The sequence below is a fragment of the Strigops habroptila genome, chromosome 1 (assembly GCF_004027225.2).
Source record: "Strigops habroptila isolate Jane chromosome 1, bStrHab1.2.pri, whole genome shotgun sequence".
NCBI classification, from domain to species: domain Eukaryota; kingdom Metazoa; phylum Chordata; class Aves; order Psittaciformes; family Psittacidae; genus Strigops; species Strigops habroptila.
In genome coordinates this window covers 62388869-62406877 of record NC_044277.2, presented here as the reverse complement: position 1 = coordinate 62406877, position 18009 = coordinate 62388869, and the positions used below count along the sequence as shown (strand labels likewise).

Genomic DNA, 18009 nt, shown 5'->3' with positions numbered 1-18009 from the left:
TCTTCTCAGTGGTTTTTATCAGTATTCCCATATCTGCCAATATTCTCTGCTTTCTGCACTTTAAAAGTCTTGTACATCATCATCAGTGCTTTTACAACAAGATTTCCATTTCCACTATGAGCTAGTCATATCCCACATTTTCAACCTTTCAACACAATTCTTACTTTCATTGATATAAGACAGTCTGGATTCACATCTTCAGTTTCTGGAGGGAAAAATACCCCAACAACTGAGTTTACCTTGAATAGATCTTTGCTACTCCAAGTCCACTACAATAAAGAGAGGCAGAACACTCCTGTGGTGCAGCTAGGCAACTCCAGCACTCATAGAGCTGTATCTGCAACAGTAACGTGTTAACCTGCCGATTTAGCTTCTTACCATACTGTCTGAAGCTTAGCAGTGAGCACATAAAGCTGATAGACAGGTGGGAGAGGTTTAGTCTGGGAAGGTAAGGAACTAAAATACTGACTATCCATCTAGACAGACATACAAATATTTAGATGTGGAAAAGCATAATTAATGTTTTGTGCTCTAAAATATTTCTTTGCTCAGCAGTTCACTAGATAGAAATCTTGGAAGAACATTCAGCTTATAAACAGAAACAGTGATAGACACATAAATCTGGCAAATACAAATACCCAAACTACTAGAAAAGCAACAAACATTAAAATCCCCAAACAATATCTATCCTAGGAGGCTGGAAAGAAAAAAGTGTTATACTTACAATAGACAGTCTTGGGTCTCAGGACTTTCTCTTTCTTTAATTATGAAGATGCAAGTCATCCCAAAATAAAATAAGAAAAAGAAATTAATTTGCTGCACCATTTGAAGGCAAAAACCTGTACTTCTTGAGAAGCCTTTGCAGATGAATTACATTACAGGCCAAAGTTTCCATCATCAAATAGGAAAAATGAGAGCCTTTATGATTTTCTGCAAAAGCTGGAAGTACTAACAAAAGTGTACTTACAGTTAATACAAGGTTAATTTCAAGAAAGCCCCGTTATTAATGAAGTTTTAAGAGATGATTGTGGCTTGAAACGCAACACTTCAAGGATGCCAGACAAAACCTTGAGTCCTGCATGATTATAGTTCTTAAGTTTTCAAAAGTTGCAGTTCCAAAAAAACAACAAAAAAAACCAAAACAAAAAAACACACAAAACCAAAAACCACACACAAAAAAAAAAAGAGAGAAAATTCACTCCAAAAGCGAGACCAAACTAAGAAAAAGCAGCTCACACACCATTTTGTGTGGATTTGGCAAAACCTTAAGGTTAGCCAAATATCCTGAAAGTTCATGCATATCATGAAAAACAGGAAAAGTGGCTTTCAGCAGCTGAATCCAGAACAGATTGCTTTTGGCAGAATATAAGGAAAAGAGGAACTCAAATTTCCATTTCAGAACATGGCTAAAACAATCCTGACTAATTTTGAGAACTTTTCGACCAAAAAAACCCCACAAACTTGCCATTTAGAAGAATGAAACAATGACCGTGATCATTCTACTAGTGAAGTAGCTGTCTGCCCAGAGCAGTCCATAGAGTCCAGTGTTCTATTTTCAGTATTCAGTGGCATGGAAGAGACGCTGCATGTCAATGTGACAATTCAGTAGGAAGCAAGACTGACACAACTGATAATTGTTTAAGCCAAATTGCTGTTCTTTCATGGCAGTTATAACAAAGGAAGTTACCTAAATCCCACTATCACCACAGACAGTGGGTGATGGATTTTATAAGCTTGGAATACAGACACAGTCTCCCTTGTAGTTACTTGTCATTCTACTAAGTTTTTACAACAAACAGCTGCTAATACCTGGCTTCTCAGTGTAGGAAAGATTAGCAACTGTGAGGTGCTGCTCAAAGAATTTCTTCCTGACCACTTTCAGGCAATCAACTGTGACTGCACTTGGATTATTTTTATTAATGGAAACTATAACAGGAATTAAGATTCTCACAAAAAAGGTAAGAAACTGATTCTCTGTCCTGGGTCGTGTTGCAAAGCAAGTTGCAACAGCTGTTTTTGAGCTAAGACTATGAAAAGTTAGGGTAACTTCTACCAAAGTGTCTAACTTTGAGACGCCAAAACTCAAAAACTGCTGGGTTTTAGGGTTCAAACCTCCCACACACAATGTAATCTGTAAGAGCTACCGCATAAATTAGTTTTCCACACAATTCAAGTTCACAGGTTACCAAACAAAACAGCTTCATGTGCAGTTAAGTATTATGTAAACATAATTCAGTTGTTCCTAAACATACATACTTTTGAAATCATATCAGCTAGATGTCAGGAGCCAATACACAGAAAAACTACTTATTCCAATTCTTCAAGCTCATGCTAAGCAAATAAAGGGTTTTTGCAAAAGAAAAGCTCTACAGTTGAAGCCTCTTTGGATCATGAAGATAAGCTGCAGAACATAACAGCACACTTCTTGAGACCAAACATAAACAATAGATCAGTAAGGCAATTTTCCTTTGACCAAAACGTAGCTATGTTAACATTCAAGTATCAACACAAAAACGTCCAATTAAAATGCTTTTCCAGCATGGTTGATTTTAACATCATACAAAAGGACAGAAAAGTTGCCTGTACATCAGGTATTTTCAACCACAGGTTCTGATACACAAAAATCAGGGGCAAGAGGTATAGCAGGATTGAGAACACTAAAACAGTGAAGACAAAAACTAGTCACTCTTTACAGATCTGAACATTCCTTGTTTCTAATGAGGTTCTAGAGTCTTGAATACAGATTCCTCTCCTTATTGAACACAGTAGGCATTTCTACCCTATCTATTCCCAGATATGAAGGGAGGGCAAGGAACCTTGAATCCTTGATAGAATCAGAACAATTTTCATCTGTGCTCCAAATACAGTTCACAGAAGAGGCAACGCTCTTCTGCTAGTGCCATACCTGCAAAGGACTGTTCAAAATATATGGGAAAAAGACACTCCACTCTAGGCTTTCCTCTCTAGCATGCTGAACAATAAAGATAACACATATTTGCAAAACCAGAATAAAATATGTTACATACCACCATATTCTAGGTATATACACAGCAGGTGTATTTTTATCTGGGCACTCCTCCCTCAAAGGCCTAGCTTTTTTCTCAGCTGTCAAAAAAAAAAAAAAAAAAACCAAAACCCAAAACCCACCCACCCTTCATGCACTGTATCCCCCCATTACTCTTATAGACTTAGTTCAATGAAAAGCATTAGTAAACTTTTCTAACCATTTTACCATAATGGCTAAAAGTAACATTCAACTGTTTCTCAAACTATATAATGCAAGCCAATTCCAGTTCCCAAAGAGCTAGGAACTATATGCACATGTATTTTTGTCTAAGCAATTTTCCACCCACAATACCTATTCAGTAACAAAACCACAAAGCTGTCAGTACGCAACTATACAGAGGTGATAAAGCGCTCAATGCACAAGATATACCCAGCCTTGTACTGTGGTCATCTGAACCCCACAATCATTTGTCATCAGTACTTTTTACAGGAGTTTGGCCTCATGAATTCTCAGCACTAGAAAAAAAACCACAAATGTGTGCTCTGCTTATTACCCAAGCCCCAGTTCAAGGACATGGCATCATAGTCCCAAACACTGAAGCCAGTGAGAAATACAAACTCTTGGCACAATAAAGAATCAACTCTCAGCGATAGAAACTAAATGAACTCTAACGAGGTACACCATACAGAATTCAAATATTACCTAATATCTTGTAAATTAAGCAAAGACTTGAGAATGTCTATATTTAAGTTTCAGGTATCGTAGAATGCAAGTGGTAACAATCTAATTCGATAGCTGATCATTTGACAGATGTAGCCTAGCATACACTGATTTCCAAGAGTGAAACAGAAGGAAAACTAAATGCAGATTTCCTAAGAAACAATCACTAGGTTTTCTACTTTAAAAGGGAGAAAGACTAATAAATGGATTACTATGAATGTTAGCTAGGAAATGAAAAGAAACAACCACAAAGCCAAAGGAACTCCTTGCATCAGCAAGGACATTTGGCAGGATAAGAAAAATACTACAGTACTGTACGATTTTTACTGGATCAACAGGGAACAAGACTGAATCCTGGAGGGGAAAAGTGTTTGGAGGAAGTGGAGCCACTGACTCAAACAGGAGTCAATGCTATTAAAGTGATCAGCCAACAGGTAACAATACTATTAATCTGTCTTGAAATACGGAGGTCTCTCATCTACAACTGAAAGAGAAGTGGCACACAAACACCTGAGAAAAACAGCATTACAGTTAGTCTTCCATGTTCCAGGAAGACTGCATTCAGCTCTGGGCCCCCCAACACAAGAAGGACATAAACCTTCTTGCTCTAGCAAGTCCAAAGGAGGGCCACAAAGATGATCAGAGGGCTGGAGCACCTCTCCTATGAAGACAGGCTGAGAGAGTTGGGCTCGTTCAGCCTGGAGAAGAGAACACTCAGGAGAGACCTTAACAGCAGCTTTTCAGTACCTAAAGGTGGCCTACAAGAAAGCTTGAGAGGGATTTCTTACAAGGGCAGGTAGTGATAGAACAATGGGGAATCGTTTTATACTGAAAGAGGGTACATTTAGATTAGATATACAGAAGAAATCTTGTACCTTGAGGGCGGTGAAGTACTGGAACAGTGCCACATCCACAACTTCCTGGTTGCCCAGGGAAGTTGTGGATGCTTCATCCCTGTAACAGTTGGATGGGACTTTGAGCAACCTGGTCTAGTGGAAAGTGTCCCTGCCCGTAGCAGGCGGGTTGGAACCGTATGATCTTTAAGGTCCCTTCCAATCCAAACCATTCTGTGATTCATTCATTCTACGATTACAGCAGACACTTCAGTCCCAGAACACCACCATCTGATGACAGCAACACTAATTAACAGGAAAGTACAGACAACTGAGCATGTCTCAACTTTACAGATTGAGAATGTGGAATTTTAAACAGAAGATAATCATCACCCAATGACTAGTTCAGTCAAACAACATTTATAAAAGCCTCATCTCCAAATACATCCTCACAGAACTCTATTTAATACTTTAAGCACAGAAAAAGCAAAGATAGTAAACCATGAAGTTGCTAATGAGGCGCTTTCAAACAAATAGAACCTTACAACTTGGTAGCTAAGCCTCTCTAAACTCCTCCAGGAAATCTGAATTGATGTTACAATCAAAGTAACAAGTAAGCTAGTTTTAGTTTTTAGTACAGGCGACTTGCGTAGATCCGGGCAACAGGACAGTACTTTTACTAATGGTATCTAAAACCAGAAGTTTGCATTCTTTCATTATCTGTGACTCCCATGTAATTCAAGTGTTAATTTCACAATTAACACACATTTACCTTTAGGTATGGCTGTTAGTTACATGTTAGTACAACACAGAGTTGTGAGATTCCCACCTCATCTTTTTCTTGGGAACTTTCAAGCAAATTACCCTTACAGATCTACCAGTAAACTAGGCAAGCACTTGAAGCCGAGTGAAGTCAATTACTGAACTTCACAAGAATGACAGATTTATTATTAAATTTGCATATATATATTTATTTATTGAAAAAGGTTACCTTTCTGTGCTTTGCACCACGATAGTGTGACTGAAGACTTATAGAACTCATACATGGAACTTTACAAACCTAAAAAGACAAATTGAAAGCACATCTTCAGTTATGCTATAGACATTCTGTAGTTGGCGAGTTATAAGAACTGGAAAGAGGTCTGTTTCTACAGCATAATTCTCAAGGTCTTCTCTGGCTTAAAGAGTACAATTTGTGTGACATTTAGGAGAGCAGCATACCACTAAACTCACTAGAAACAGTGTGCAAACTTATTCAAATGATCCCTAAATACACATTTAAATATACCAGGTGGTACCAATCTTCTGAAAGCCCCTCCCCACCCACCACCACTTTCTGGATTCTTAGTTTTCTAAACTTCTCCAGGCTGGAAAGCCAACATAAAGGGGTGATCATATAGCGACTAGAAAGGAACAGAGGCAAAATTATGCCCTCCGTTCATTGTTATGCCAAAGGGATGAGAAAAACAATAGAGGAAGACATCTGCATTTCAGTAAGATCCACAGACACACATATACCAATACAATAATTAACGGAAGACAATACAGACCTACAATTATTTCTTACTATCTTTAGTTTAAAAAACCCCCAATGACTAACATATGCTAATATTGTCTATTCTCTTGACATACCGTCCCAGAAATTTAAAGCACCAGAAAAAAAATTCACTGCTCAAACAGTATGATTGATAAATTTAACACGTTCTGACCCAGAGTTGTACCCTTCACAGCTAAACATGACTTTATAGTCACTTACGATAAATATTTCACAGAAGTTTGAAAGGTTACAATTAAGGACCATTATATTGCATCTGTGACTGCTCAAGAACAAACTGAATTCACCAGATCCTAAGACAAGTAGCTCTTCCAGGTATCAACCACGTTATTCTCCACATTAACAGCTTCTCTCATGAGTTTGGCACACTGTTCGGTCTGTACGTCTGACAGCATGGACATTAATACCTCAGGCCTGCACTTTAGCATGCATGCTGAAAAGCCATCAAGAAACACACTCACTTCACAGTAAAATATCTTTTTTTCAGATTCCGGTTTGCCATCTTCTGGCTTAACTTCTTCACTCACAGTGCTCATCCTGCAAAACTGGTTCACTGCATACAATGAGAAAACAATACCAAAATGAAACCAACTCTCGCTTACACAGTACTTTTCAGCAAACAACCGGGGACGTGAGGGAAGCGTTAGTCAGGTGAATTAAGTCGTTCCAAGGCGTTTCTAGATGTGAACTTTTATCACGAGGACACCTTTACACCCTTAAGCCTTCGGGCAACGGCACCCTCTCTTTCACCTTTCTGCAGAGGTTTCACGGAGAGGCCGGCCCCAACAGAGCACCGCTCTCCGGCCGCGCACGCCCCTAGCTGCTCCCGCCTCCCCCGACAGCCGGTACCTCAGCGCCGGTACCTCAGCGCCGGTACCTCAGCGGCTGCACCCCAGCGCCGGTACCTCAGCGCCGGCACCTCAGCGGCTGCACCTCAGCGGCTCCACCTCAGCGGCCGTACCTCAGCGGCTCCACCTCAGCGGCCGTACCTCAGCGCCGGTACCTCTGCGACCGTACCTCAGCGCCGGTACTTCAGCGGCCGCACCTCAGCGCCGGTACCCCCGCGGCTGCACCTCAGCGGCCGTACCCAGCGCCGGTACCTCCGCGGCTGCACCTCAGCGGCCGTACCCAGCGCCGGTACCTCCGCGGCTGCACCTCAGCGGCCGTCCCCAGCGCCGGTACCTCCGCGGCTGCACCTCAGCGGCCGTACCCAGCGCCGGTACCTCCGCGGCTGCACCTCAGCGGCCGTACCCAGCGCCGGTACCTCCGCGGCTGCATCTCAGTGGCGGTACCTCGGCGGCCGTACCCCAGCGGCCGTACCTCAGCGGCGCTCCCACCTGCTGCCCCCTGCTTCAGCAGGGAGGGTTCGCCCAGGCCCGCCGCCGCGGCTTTCCCGGCGCGCCCCCAGCCGGGCCGGTAACGGGAGTACCCCCCGGAGCGCGCGCGCCCAGGGCCATCCGGGAGCTCTCGCTCCCCGCCGTTCGTCACTTCCGCTGCTTCACAGCGAACCGGGAGCCGACACCGGCGACGGACGAACACCCCCCACCGCGTCCTCTAACGCCACGCCCCCGCTGATAGTAGCCAATAGGCAACAAGCCGCCCGCCTCGACCAATGGGGAGCCAGCACCGGGTGCGCGCGGCGGGGAGCCGGAGCCCTCCCGGCCCTCCCCGGCGGCTCCCTGGCGACCCCTGTCGGGCCGGGTGGAAACAACGGAAGGTGACGGCCTCCCGCCCCCCCCCCGCCCCAGCGCCGTATCAGGGGCAGGCCGGGAGCGGCGGTGCGGCAGCGGGGTTTGGAGAACGGGGCAGACAACGCACTCGGCAACGGCGTTAATTTAAATGCAAATGTTTATTTTAAAATGTCTGAACTTTACACTTCCGACCGGTAGTAAATGTAAAATATAATTTAAGAAATACACTTGAAAGTTCCTTCTAAAAGCAGGCCGAGGAAACGGTACAAAAAAAGAATCTAATCAACAGAAAAGTGCACTGGTTTTAAACAAAATGCCAAAATACCAAACCCACCATTTACTGCCTGCTTTTCAATAGCCCACTAGTGATATACCTGGACGTCTATTACACTTGTATACGAAGCAGCATAGTCGATACAGGTTAGTTTACATGTAGGTATTCCCGTTAACCGGGGCTGGGATGACTTCCCTACGGCAGCCTTTGGGGCTGGGGCTGTGCGTGCCCGCTCCCGGCCAGCCTCAAGTACTTGAGCTGTCGAAACAACCAGCACGTGAATCGCCTGCCTAAATGCACACGGCATGGGTACAAGCTGGTATACACGTTTTCAATAATGCTCGGGTCGTTGTAGTGTTCCCTCCAGAAACATGCTCTTAATTTTGGGGATTATGCAATATGAGGCAGGCCAAAACCGCTGCTTGATCTCCGTGTCCTCCACCGTGTTTCTTCAGGAGGAGTGGGAATGGCATTTTTAATGCAGGATTATTAGAGTTTGATGGCAGATTATACCCCTTTTCAAGATGAATGATGATATTTTTTCATGGTCATTTCTGTAACAGAGGCCCTTCATGGAGTGACATTAAAACGCCTGATAATTTTTTGTGGTTCTAATGTCAGAATCTAAAATGGGCTAATTGAAAACACTGCACTATACACATTGTGTAATGCTTCCATACCCTTCTTAAAAACAAAAAAACCAAAAAAAACCCCAAATTAGAAGTGCAATTTCACAGTGAAAGAATAAACACGTGTAGAAAAAAATGTGAAAAACAAAAAAGGAGGAAATGATTTTTTGAAAGAAAGACCATGTCTAAACACAAAAGGATTTGGCAACAGGGGAGGTTTAGGTTAGATATAAGGAAGATATTCTTTACAGCGAGGGTGGTGAGGCACTGGAATGGGTTGCCCGCCAAAGCTGTGAATGCTCCATCCCTGGCGGTGCTCAAGGCCAGGTTGAGGGGGCTTTGAGCAACCTGATCTAGTGGAAGGTGTCCCAGCATGTGGCAGGGGGGTTGGAACTAGATGATCTTAAGGTCCTTTCCAACCCAAACCATTCTATGATATATACTTGCAGAACTAAACTGTTGGTGGTAGCTCAGAGTTTCTTGGCAGTACAGCCTCCTGAAGAGAGGATGTTTTACCAGCAAAGCGACCTTTCTTTTCTGTTGTAGGAGTTCTGTGTAATTAATGAGTACCTCTGTCTTATTAAGGATGGCAGGGGGGTAATGCGGGATTGCGCTAATGCCTCATACTGAGCTAGAGGAAGGAAAAGTTTTTTTGATGGACACAACTGCCTTTAAGGAAGAAAGTGTTCTTTGGTTTTGTTAAGTAGCTGTGAATGGGGGAAGGTATGCAAGGAAGGACCCTTTCAGAAGAGAGAAGTTTATTGACTACAAAGAGGAAGAATCTTAATGTTTATGATAAGAGAAGAAAACTGAATACTGTTACTGAGAATTGAGATAACTTTTGCCTTTTTGAAGTTTGTTCTTAGACAAAATTGTTTAAAAACACAAAAGTTGATGCTTGCCTCTTCTTATCTCACGTAACAGAAGAACAGGAACAGAAGAAAATATCAGATTCAGAAGGAAGAGACTGAGATATAATTCCTATGACATCCTTCTGTGCAAAATAGGGAGCTCTAGACCAGTACTTTAGCTGTCTTTTTTACCATAGCCTCTAATTAGTTAAATACAATTAGTGAGGCTAGCTATTACCTGCCACATTCTTGTATTAGTCATCAGAATACCATAATTCTACCAGTAAAAATGTAAAACTGGAAGTTTTGGCTGTTGTGCAGCTGTCCCTGGAGCCCCGTTGCATCAAGGAAATTCTGAGAAACTTCAGACTGCACAGTCAGAGCACCAGCTGCATGGCTGAGCTACAGTTACCAGCAGAAAGAGACTTAATGCAGGCTCTGAATTTGCTAGTTTCAAAGACTAATGTGAAGAAAAGAGCAGGAGGACTTCATGCCTCCTAGAATGATGTTTTCAGTCGGATCGAGAAGTAAAACTTAGCATTGAATTACTGCAATCCTTGTTTTTAAAAAAATGTTTTCAGCTTGAAAAGTTACAAATTCAGTTCTACATTAAAAATAAGGACATGGTTTCAGAACTGATTTATTAGTGGTGGGTGGAGAATTCATGCTGTAGTCACAGAATAATTACACTTTGACAGCAATATATCAATCAAGGTGATCTTTCTCCCCAAAATTTGTCTTAATCAATTTTTTTACTTTCCCTCCAAACCTCTACCCAAAGAAAGTCTTTGCCTAAGCACAGGCAAGTGCTTGTATCTCTGTATGTTTGGATATCTTTAAAAAGTGCTTTGTGAGTTTAGTACATTTGTGTGTATATATATATATATCTGAACAAATGCTTTGTTCGGAAGCATTTCTGATAGCATGATAGAGAAATGCATTTATAATGACAAGAACATATGCCACGTGTGATCAAACCCAACAAAGATGTATTTGTCAGGGTGGTAGTGTCTATGAACATAAGCTATCAGCTGCGCCCCCGTCTGAATCACCTTCAGCTAGATAAAAGCCTTGTGACTGCAACCTGAGAGTGGCCACCTGCAGAATCTCTTTGCTCACTACCCATGCTGCAGAAGTCTCCTTCAGTTACAACACCTGATTTCACATAGGATTTTGCAAGATTTAAAAGAGAGGAAGAAACTCCCGGAGTAGAACTTCCTTTTCCAGTGAGAAATTTTCTACAATCTCATTTAAGTTTAGAGGTTTTGTCTCAGTATAATCAGAAGAGTCTTTCCATTTTGAATGTTTACACTAAGGCAGCAGGGAGAAAGAGAGTAAGGGAGCAGAAAGAAAAGACAAGAAAAACAGAACAGCAGCTCTATACCGCCATCATTCTGAGGTTGGGTTTTTAGTTATATCACACTCTGTTGAAAGACAATGAGTATGTTGACTTTTTTTCCACAACCTAAGGCAATGTATGTATTCGTAGGTAGGGGAAATGGTGTTTTTTAACTATTCCAATTAAAACATCACGTGCTGGTAAGACAAATTAATGGCTTTTCTGAAGTAACTACAGTGAGCGACGCTGTACTACTTAAGTTCCAATATGGCTTCAAAACAAAAAGTTAAGAAAGGCTTCTAGGCAGCAGAAGCTTACCTTAGCCCACAAAATATTCCTTGCCTCAGGCTTTTGCCTCACTCTTAAGTATTTTAAGCACTAGGAATTTGCAGAATTGCATGTGCTCTGTTGATCTCCATACCATGAAAAGGTCAGCACCCAAAGTCTTACTGAAGTGGCTGATGTACAAATGTCAGATATCCATAGATGATGCATTTCTAAAGATTTTAAGAATACATCACTGTGTTCTAATGAAGGGTGATTAAACCATAGACGTGTACTTTGCATTACGGCATTACAGTCAAGGAGTAGGAAGTCAGTCTTTCCTACAGAGACTGTAGGTACAGTCCCTTGATCTTTCATTTCACTAGTTGGATCTCCAAACTGAAGACCAACTGAAACCAGCTTATTCCTTGCACACTGCTGCCCTCACTCAGATTTTCAGAACAAAGCTCTACTTTGGTATCCAGAGAGTCTAAAATGAATATAAATGATTGATAGTGTTATCTACAGTGGAGGTCTGCCCCAGTTTCCACCACTGGTGTAACTGCATCCCAGCAAACCTTAGAAGCAGCAGGAAAATCCACTCTTTTTGCTGGACAAGTTTACGCTTAGCTCAAATCAGGTTGTTTTTCAGTAAAAATAGTGCTTACAGTGGTGTACTTCAGTTGGACCGGCATTCATATGGTGCTCAACAGCTGTCCACAGACAGATAAATCAGACCACATTAGCAGTATAGACAAAACCTTATTCAGCAGCTTTAGCACTGATGATAGTCTCTGCTCTCTGTGGACTGAGTAACATCTCAGAGGGAGACACATTCTTTTAGACACATGATCTTTTAGAACCGCTCACCTTCCATATCAAAAAAATTATGGATGAACAGCAAAAAATATCACTGAACACCAGAATTCATGAGTTCATTCTGTCTCAACCTCTGGAGTGTTTATGGCTTAGGAAGTTTGAATGCAGTCATCAGTCAGGTGTTAGAAGCATACTAACATAGAAAAAGAAAGGCATTTCTTTCAGCCTTTATGCTCCAAGCTCCTATCAGGTAAGTGTTGACTAGGAATTTCTTCTGCAAGAAGACTTTTTTTATTGTTGTTACAATAAACATATTTGGAGGCTCCTAAAGCAGACTTCCGGGCTGTGTTTGAGGGATGCATATACCAGCTCACTAAGGATAAGGGCTAAACACAAGTGTCTGAGGGAACTGGTCTTTGTTTACCACCATAGTAACCTATCAACAGTGGTTAGCAATTGTCCAAAAAGAGGACAAACTGCTGATCACCTTATAAGCACAGTTCTTAGGAGATTGCTGGATGTGTGTGATAACTTAGAAATAATTCCACTGATACCACATTTTTTTCATGTGAGACCTGGAATAACTACTTGGCCATAAATTAAGTGGGCCAAATTCAAATCTGATGTGCAGGATAAATGTATTTTTCTTGGGTTCAGACTTTAAGAAGTGATAAGGAAGCAAACCTGACTGCATTTACACAGTGGGGAGTCAGAAGGTGACATCTGACTTTTGAGTCACACGTTCATCCATCCTCCTAGAAGATGGCTGTTACATCTCTTAGATTAGATTCTCTTACATGCAGAAGCTTCATCTACCTCTATAATATCAATTAAGATGTGTAAAATATGTCTGGGTTTCTTGGAAACATGAGAAAAATCATCCCAACTGAAGTAAACCAGGGAAGCCTTAGAGTAGATATTCGTGTTAACAAAATAGCCTTTATTCTGTAGCAGAATGATCTGTAGAGAACTTCTATTGTTAATGTATGTTGTTCCACACTGAAGAGAGAAATCTGGCTGGTATAGATGTCCCATTGTAGTCATGTCAGGAAATACTTCTAAGCACAGATGAGGCATTCTGTGGCGCAGTCCTCTACAGAGCTGCACCTGATCTAAACACTTGCATCGTGCAAAATGGCACCAGCACATCCAGATTAGGACAACAGTGGTTTACAGTCATGTTGCATCAACGCAAATGATGAGAGAAGGTGCAAGGTAGTGCAAAACCAGGCCCAGGTACTCTCTCTCAGAGGGATGTGACAGCGAGTCCAAGCATGGAATTGAACGAGCAGCTTTTCAGCAGTCTTGCTCTACATGAGTAGCCAGTTTGCTTGCCTGCAAGTATTTTTGCGATTTGGCTTGAATTTTTGTGATGTGAACGGTGGTGTACCAGGGAGTCGTGTAAATTCCACCATTGTAGTCTCACTTCAGAACATGGTCTGATGTTGCAACAGACTCACTGTCAGGAGTATTAAAGCAAGGCTATCAGGACTATCTTAAGTAAGAGGCAGCACATAGTCAACAGGGAGCTGATTTACCTCAGACACAAAAAAAAGATGATGTTTTCATGGCTTGGCTATGGTCAGCTGGACTATGGCAGAATTAATTTGAGCTACAGTAAGATATTATTGCCCCTCTTTACTGTGGACTCTTGTCTTTCTGCTGAGAATACTGCCTTGTGCAGGACAGCCATCAAAAGGTACCATTACGGTGTAAAGTGCAGCATTTCAGATCAAGCTATTTTTCATAAGCACTTAACTGACATGCAGAGAATGTATCTTTACATCTGCCAACTCTAATGTACAGGCAATGATTTCTATCAGAGAAGACACACAGTCTTGGAGAAGAGCAGCCTCCCAGGTGCAGAAACATTCCCCATAAACTACACTTATCCCACATATTTATAGCATTTGGGAGAAGTTTATGCCACTGTTCTGGCATGTAAAGCCATGCTTTTAGTGACTAATAGGTACAGAAATGAAGACATTATAATTATTTATAACACTCTGAAAAAGAAAACATTCGTTATAGGGTTTCTTTCAAAAAGCACATATACATCTAAGCTTTTTAGCTTTTTCTTTTTTTTAATGATGTGGTTTTTATATAGGTGAAGTTGATATAAAGTTGACATAGTGCAATTTTAAAACAAAAGTTAGTGCAGGAGTCAAACTACAACAACAATAAAAACCAAAACAGAAGTTGTACTTTTTTTTTTTGGTGGAAATACATTACTGCCTGGGTTCAAAGGAAAGCATCAGATCTGTTTTCAAAAACACTTTGGTGCTTTTGAAATATATACATCTTCCAGTTAGCTCTAGGTTTAAGAGATTAAGATTTGATTTTGGGAATGAAACTAGGATGCTTTTGAAAATAATATATGTAATATTAGTGTGGTGCTTGGTTTTGATGTCAGGTGACAATATCTAACAAGCTGTTATCAATCAAAAAAATACTATCAAATTAAAAAGTGCATTTCCTTTGTTAATGTTACAAGTAACAGCAATAAATATTGGAGAAATATTTTCTTCTCATGTACATTTTACAGCACTGGTAACTCATAGAAGTGGGTAACATCCCATTGTTCAGTCTTTCAAATAGCAACATGAAAGGCTGATAGCTTTACAATGGAAAAATATGGCTACTAAAACATCATTATTATCAAGGAAACTTGAGAAGAACTTCAGTTTGAAGTGAAATAATTTCTGTTTTATGAAAGTAATTTGTTTTCATTAATGCTATCCTGTTGCCATCAGTTTAATGCTGAGATAAAGGAATAGCAGATGCTTCTTACTAGAGTAGCAAAAACCTAAAAATACAGAAAGCGCTAAGGTAAACTGGCCACACTGAAGACCATAAGGATTTTATGTTTGCACAGAGGCATCCACATCAGCTTCAGAAAAACAAACAAAACAAAGGCAGGAAACAGAAACAGCTAGACCTTGGTAATGAATTGTAGACATGAGAGGAGGGATGATAAAGACAAATTAGCAGGTATACCTGTGCAGTGAGCAGTGATTATTTTTCTGTGCCTGAGATTTTATCTTTCTTTCTTTCCAAAGATCACTAACAGAAGGGTAGTAGGGCAGAATAGAGTATATGATGCATGTACGTTTCTGTGTCTGGTTTTTCTCATACACAGATGCGCGCACACACACACTCTCAAAATCTTTGCACTGGCTTTTAATTTTAGTAACTCATTTAACCCAACTGGAAGAGAATCTACAACTTCATGCCTTTAACATTATAAATACTCCAAATGTTATAAAATCTATTGTAAAAATGTACATTCAGTGGCTTTATGAGGCACAGGACCTGCTAATATATTTTCGGGGAAGCTCGTGTGTACTCTGTTCTGTCCACTGCTGGACAATGGTGGAGAATCCAGGGGTTCACGCTTGATTGCTTGAACCAAGCAGGGGTTTTTAAATTCACACGGCATTTTAAACCCCTCATTATTTTGCTCTTTCTCCTCGCCTGGGCTGGGGCTGTAGAAGTGGCCGTAGCACGCTGTGTGCGTCAGGTCAGGCATGCTTTCCAAACACCCGGAGGAGTTCTGAGGGTAAAATGGAGCCACCTCCTTGCTACGTGAACCTTTGCAAGATCTGTTCAGGTTTAGGTTGTTGGGATGATTTGCTACGATGCACTGCCAATTATGCGGTGTGTAAAGGCAGTGCCTTGGCTTCTGACAAGGTGAGGCTGGCTCACAGAGGTCCAGTTCTGTTTTGAGATGCACTCTATTGGGGTAGCTAAACACCTGCTTTCTTACTGAGCCATTCTCATCCACCCAGGCTCGGTTTTGTGACATCAGGTAGTTATCAGCAATGTTTTCAGAATCAGAATCATATTCTGTTTTGATAGGCATCTCCAAGGGAAAGGCTGTGTCATAGAGAGACTCTGAGGATATGAACGGTCTCTGCATTTTCAGATGGTCCGTTGCATAGTTCTCCGCACAACGCTGTTGTACACCTGAGTAAGACTGGCAGCTTTCTGCGCTCCCCCAGTGGGAAGGGCAAGTTGATGCTAAATTTAAGAAGCTTTGGTCTCTGTTGTAGAATGATCCAGCTCTCCTGTTTGAACATGTATTCATTCGCTGGCTCATGGAACAAGAGCTTGAGTTTCTTAAAGTCCAGCTACTATTTGTGCTGCAGTTGTTTTGAATGCCTAAAACTGATGTGTTGGAACTGAGAGGTTCCTCTTGCATAAAACACTCACCGTTTGTATGTGGCTCAAACTTCACTTTTACATTATCTTGTTCATTTTTTACTGCTGTCCAGTTAAGATGCTTCCACTGGCCCAGAGTTTCAATGGCGCTGTTATAGGAAAGTCCTTCCAGGTTTCCTTTCAAACTGGCAAAACCACTTAGTATCTTCAGTTGTTCATCTTCTTCCCTTTCAATAACAGTACAAAAAAATCAGTCAATCAGAGGTTTCTAAGTTGATGTTTTCTGGGATACAAATGGAGTGGATCAACATGCATTACAAGCAATACTTTGTTGTTAACTTAATATGGGACTCTCACACTCTCGTCCGTATAACCTTTGCATTTGTTCAAGAGAAAAAAAGAGTGTGCATGCGTCTGGGCATCAGTTTGTGCACAGCTACCTTTTCGGTGGCACTGTTTCATTTAAATTTTGACGTACATTTACACTTCCATTTCAGGCACACAGTTCACAAAGACCTTAAGTATCATAGTACAGTATGGTAACTACCTTACACTTTCATTCTTCCCTTAAAATATATCCAAATATTTGTGTGTAGAAAAATCGAGAGATAAAATGCAAAGAGTATCTTACAGGAGATGTATTTTGTTAACAAAGAATTATTTGGACACATAAGAACTTTCTGTTCAAAGTGATTTGAGGGAGGACCATGGGGGTCATTTTGAGAATGCAGAGTTAGATGAGAGGAAATAAGATGCCTAAATTAAGTGTCCAGAATAGTCACAGATGTTCATATTGAGCATAGGTTTGTTTCACATGTCAAACTTGATTTATATTGTCTTTCATTTTCTAAGATGGCCAGTGAATTCATTTTCCATGCCCTCCAGCTGAACGGTCAATATTACAAAAAAGCTCTGGCAGACAAAGTTGCCTGAGCTTTTCCAGCTCGGTGCAGATGGGGTTCAAATCTTCAGGTTCAGGATTTGTCTTGAATTCGCTAACGTGATGATTCCAGACCAGGCAGGATCAGTGCTACAAAACCAACCCCTCCCTCCCTGAACAATAAGTGGACATGTCAATAAAAAATGAGCATGAAAACCTGGAGAGTTAGTAACGGGTTTAGAAGGCTTTTTCTTAGCTTGCTAATAAGAACTGCTGCCTTGGCTATGGACTCAATGTGCAAATATAAGATTTTCCAGTAGAGGGAGTCCATGTTGTTACAAAGAGAGAATGTCCCACTGGAATAAATGTACACCAAGAAGGGAGAATATTTTCTCTCTTTTTTTCCATGAGGTATTAAATATTTTAAGTCCTTTAATAGATACTGTTATTGCTATTATCTACAGTCTTGATATGTAAATGGAATGATACAAGTTTGCTGCAGAACTAGCTTCTCAGGATATGGACTAATTGGCAAGCAATGGACTGATGAAAATGCAATCGTCACAAAAACTGAGACCCCAAATGAAGAATTTATGTATGTATGTTTCCAAGAAGGCAGCATACATTTTTACCAAAAAAAAAAACAACCTCCAAAACAGTAGTAGTAAGGATGAGTCTATGGCAGGCTATCAGAAAGACGGAACTGAATATAATCTCCATGGTCAGATCTTGTACATCTTCAGTGTGCAGGAACTGTCAAGCACAAAGGAAGGATTTTAACCACTCAGAGGGTAAAAATGACCCCACACGGAGTACTGTGTTCAGCCCTGTGGCCCCCAACGTAAGAAGGACATGGACCTGTTAGAGCAGGTCCTGAGGAGGGCCACAAAGATAATCAGAGGGCTGAAGCATACCTCCTCTGAAGACAGGCTGAGAGAGTTGGGCTTGTTCGCCGTCGAGAGGAGAAGGCTCAGGGGAGACCTTAG

At 41.3% G+C, this 18009-nt stretch overlaps 2 protein-coding genes across 2 annotated transcripts in view; both read right to left on the bottom strand.

The window, feature by feature from the left end:
- Positions 1 to 8387, bottom strand: part of LOC115604515 — a 28324-nt gene extending 19937 nt beyond the window's left edge. Inside the window, exons 1-5 of the mRNA XM_030477733.2 lie at positions 8181 to 8387; positions 7453 to 7669; positions 6577 to 6668; positions 5552 to 5620; positions 725 to 758 (exon numbers count right to left, since the gene is read on the bottom strand). Of these exons, the coding sequence (XP_030333593.1) occupies positions 725 to 758; positions 5552 to 5620; positions 6577 to 6668; positions 7453 to 7669; positions 8181 to 8387 (619 nt within the window). The remainder of the gene's footprint in view (positions 1 to 724; positions 759 to 5551; positions 5621 to 6576; positions 6669 to 7452; positions 7670 to 8180) is intronic.
- Positions 8388 to 14750: 6363 nt separating this feature from the next.
- Positions 14751 to 18009, bottom strand: part of AHRR (aryl-hydrocarbon receptor repressor) — a 64092-nt gene continuing 60833 nt past the window's right edge. The window contains exon 10 of the mRNA XM_030477607.1: positions 14751 to 16370. Within this exon, the coding sequence (XP_030333467.1) occupies positions 15251 to 16370 (1120 nt within the window). The 3' untranslated portion in view covers positions 14751 to 15250. The remainder of the gene's footprint in view (positions 16371 to 18009) is intronic.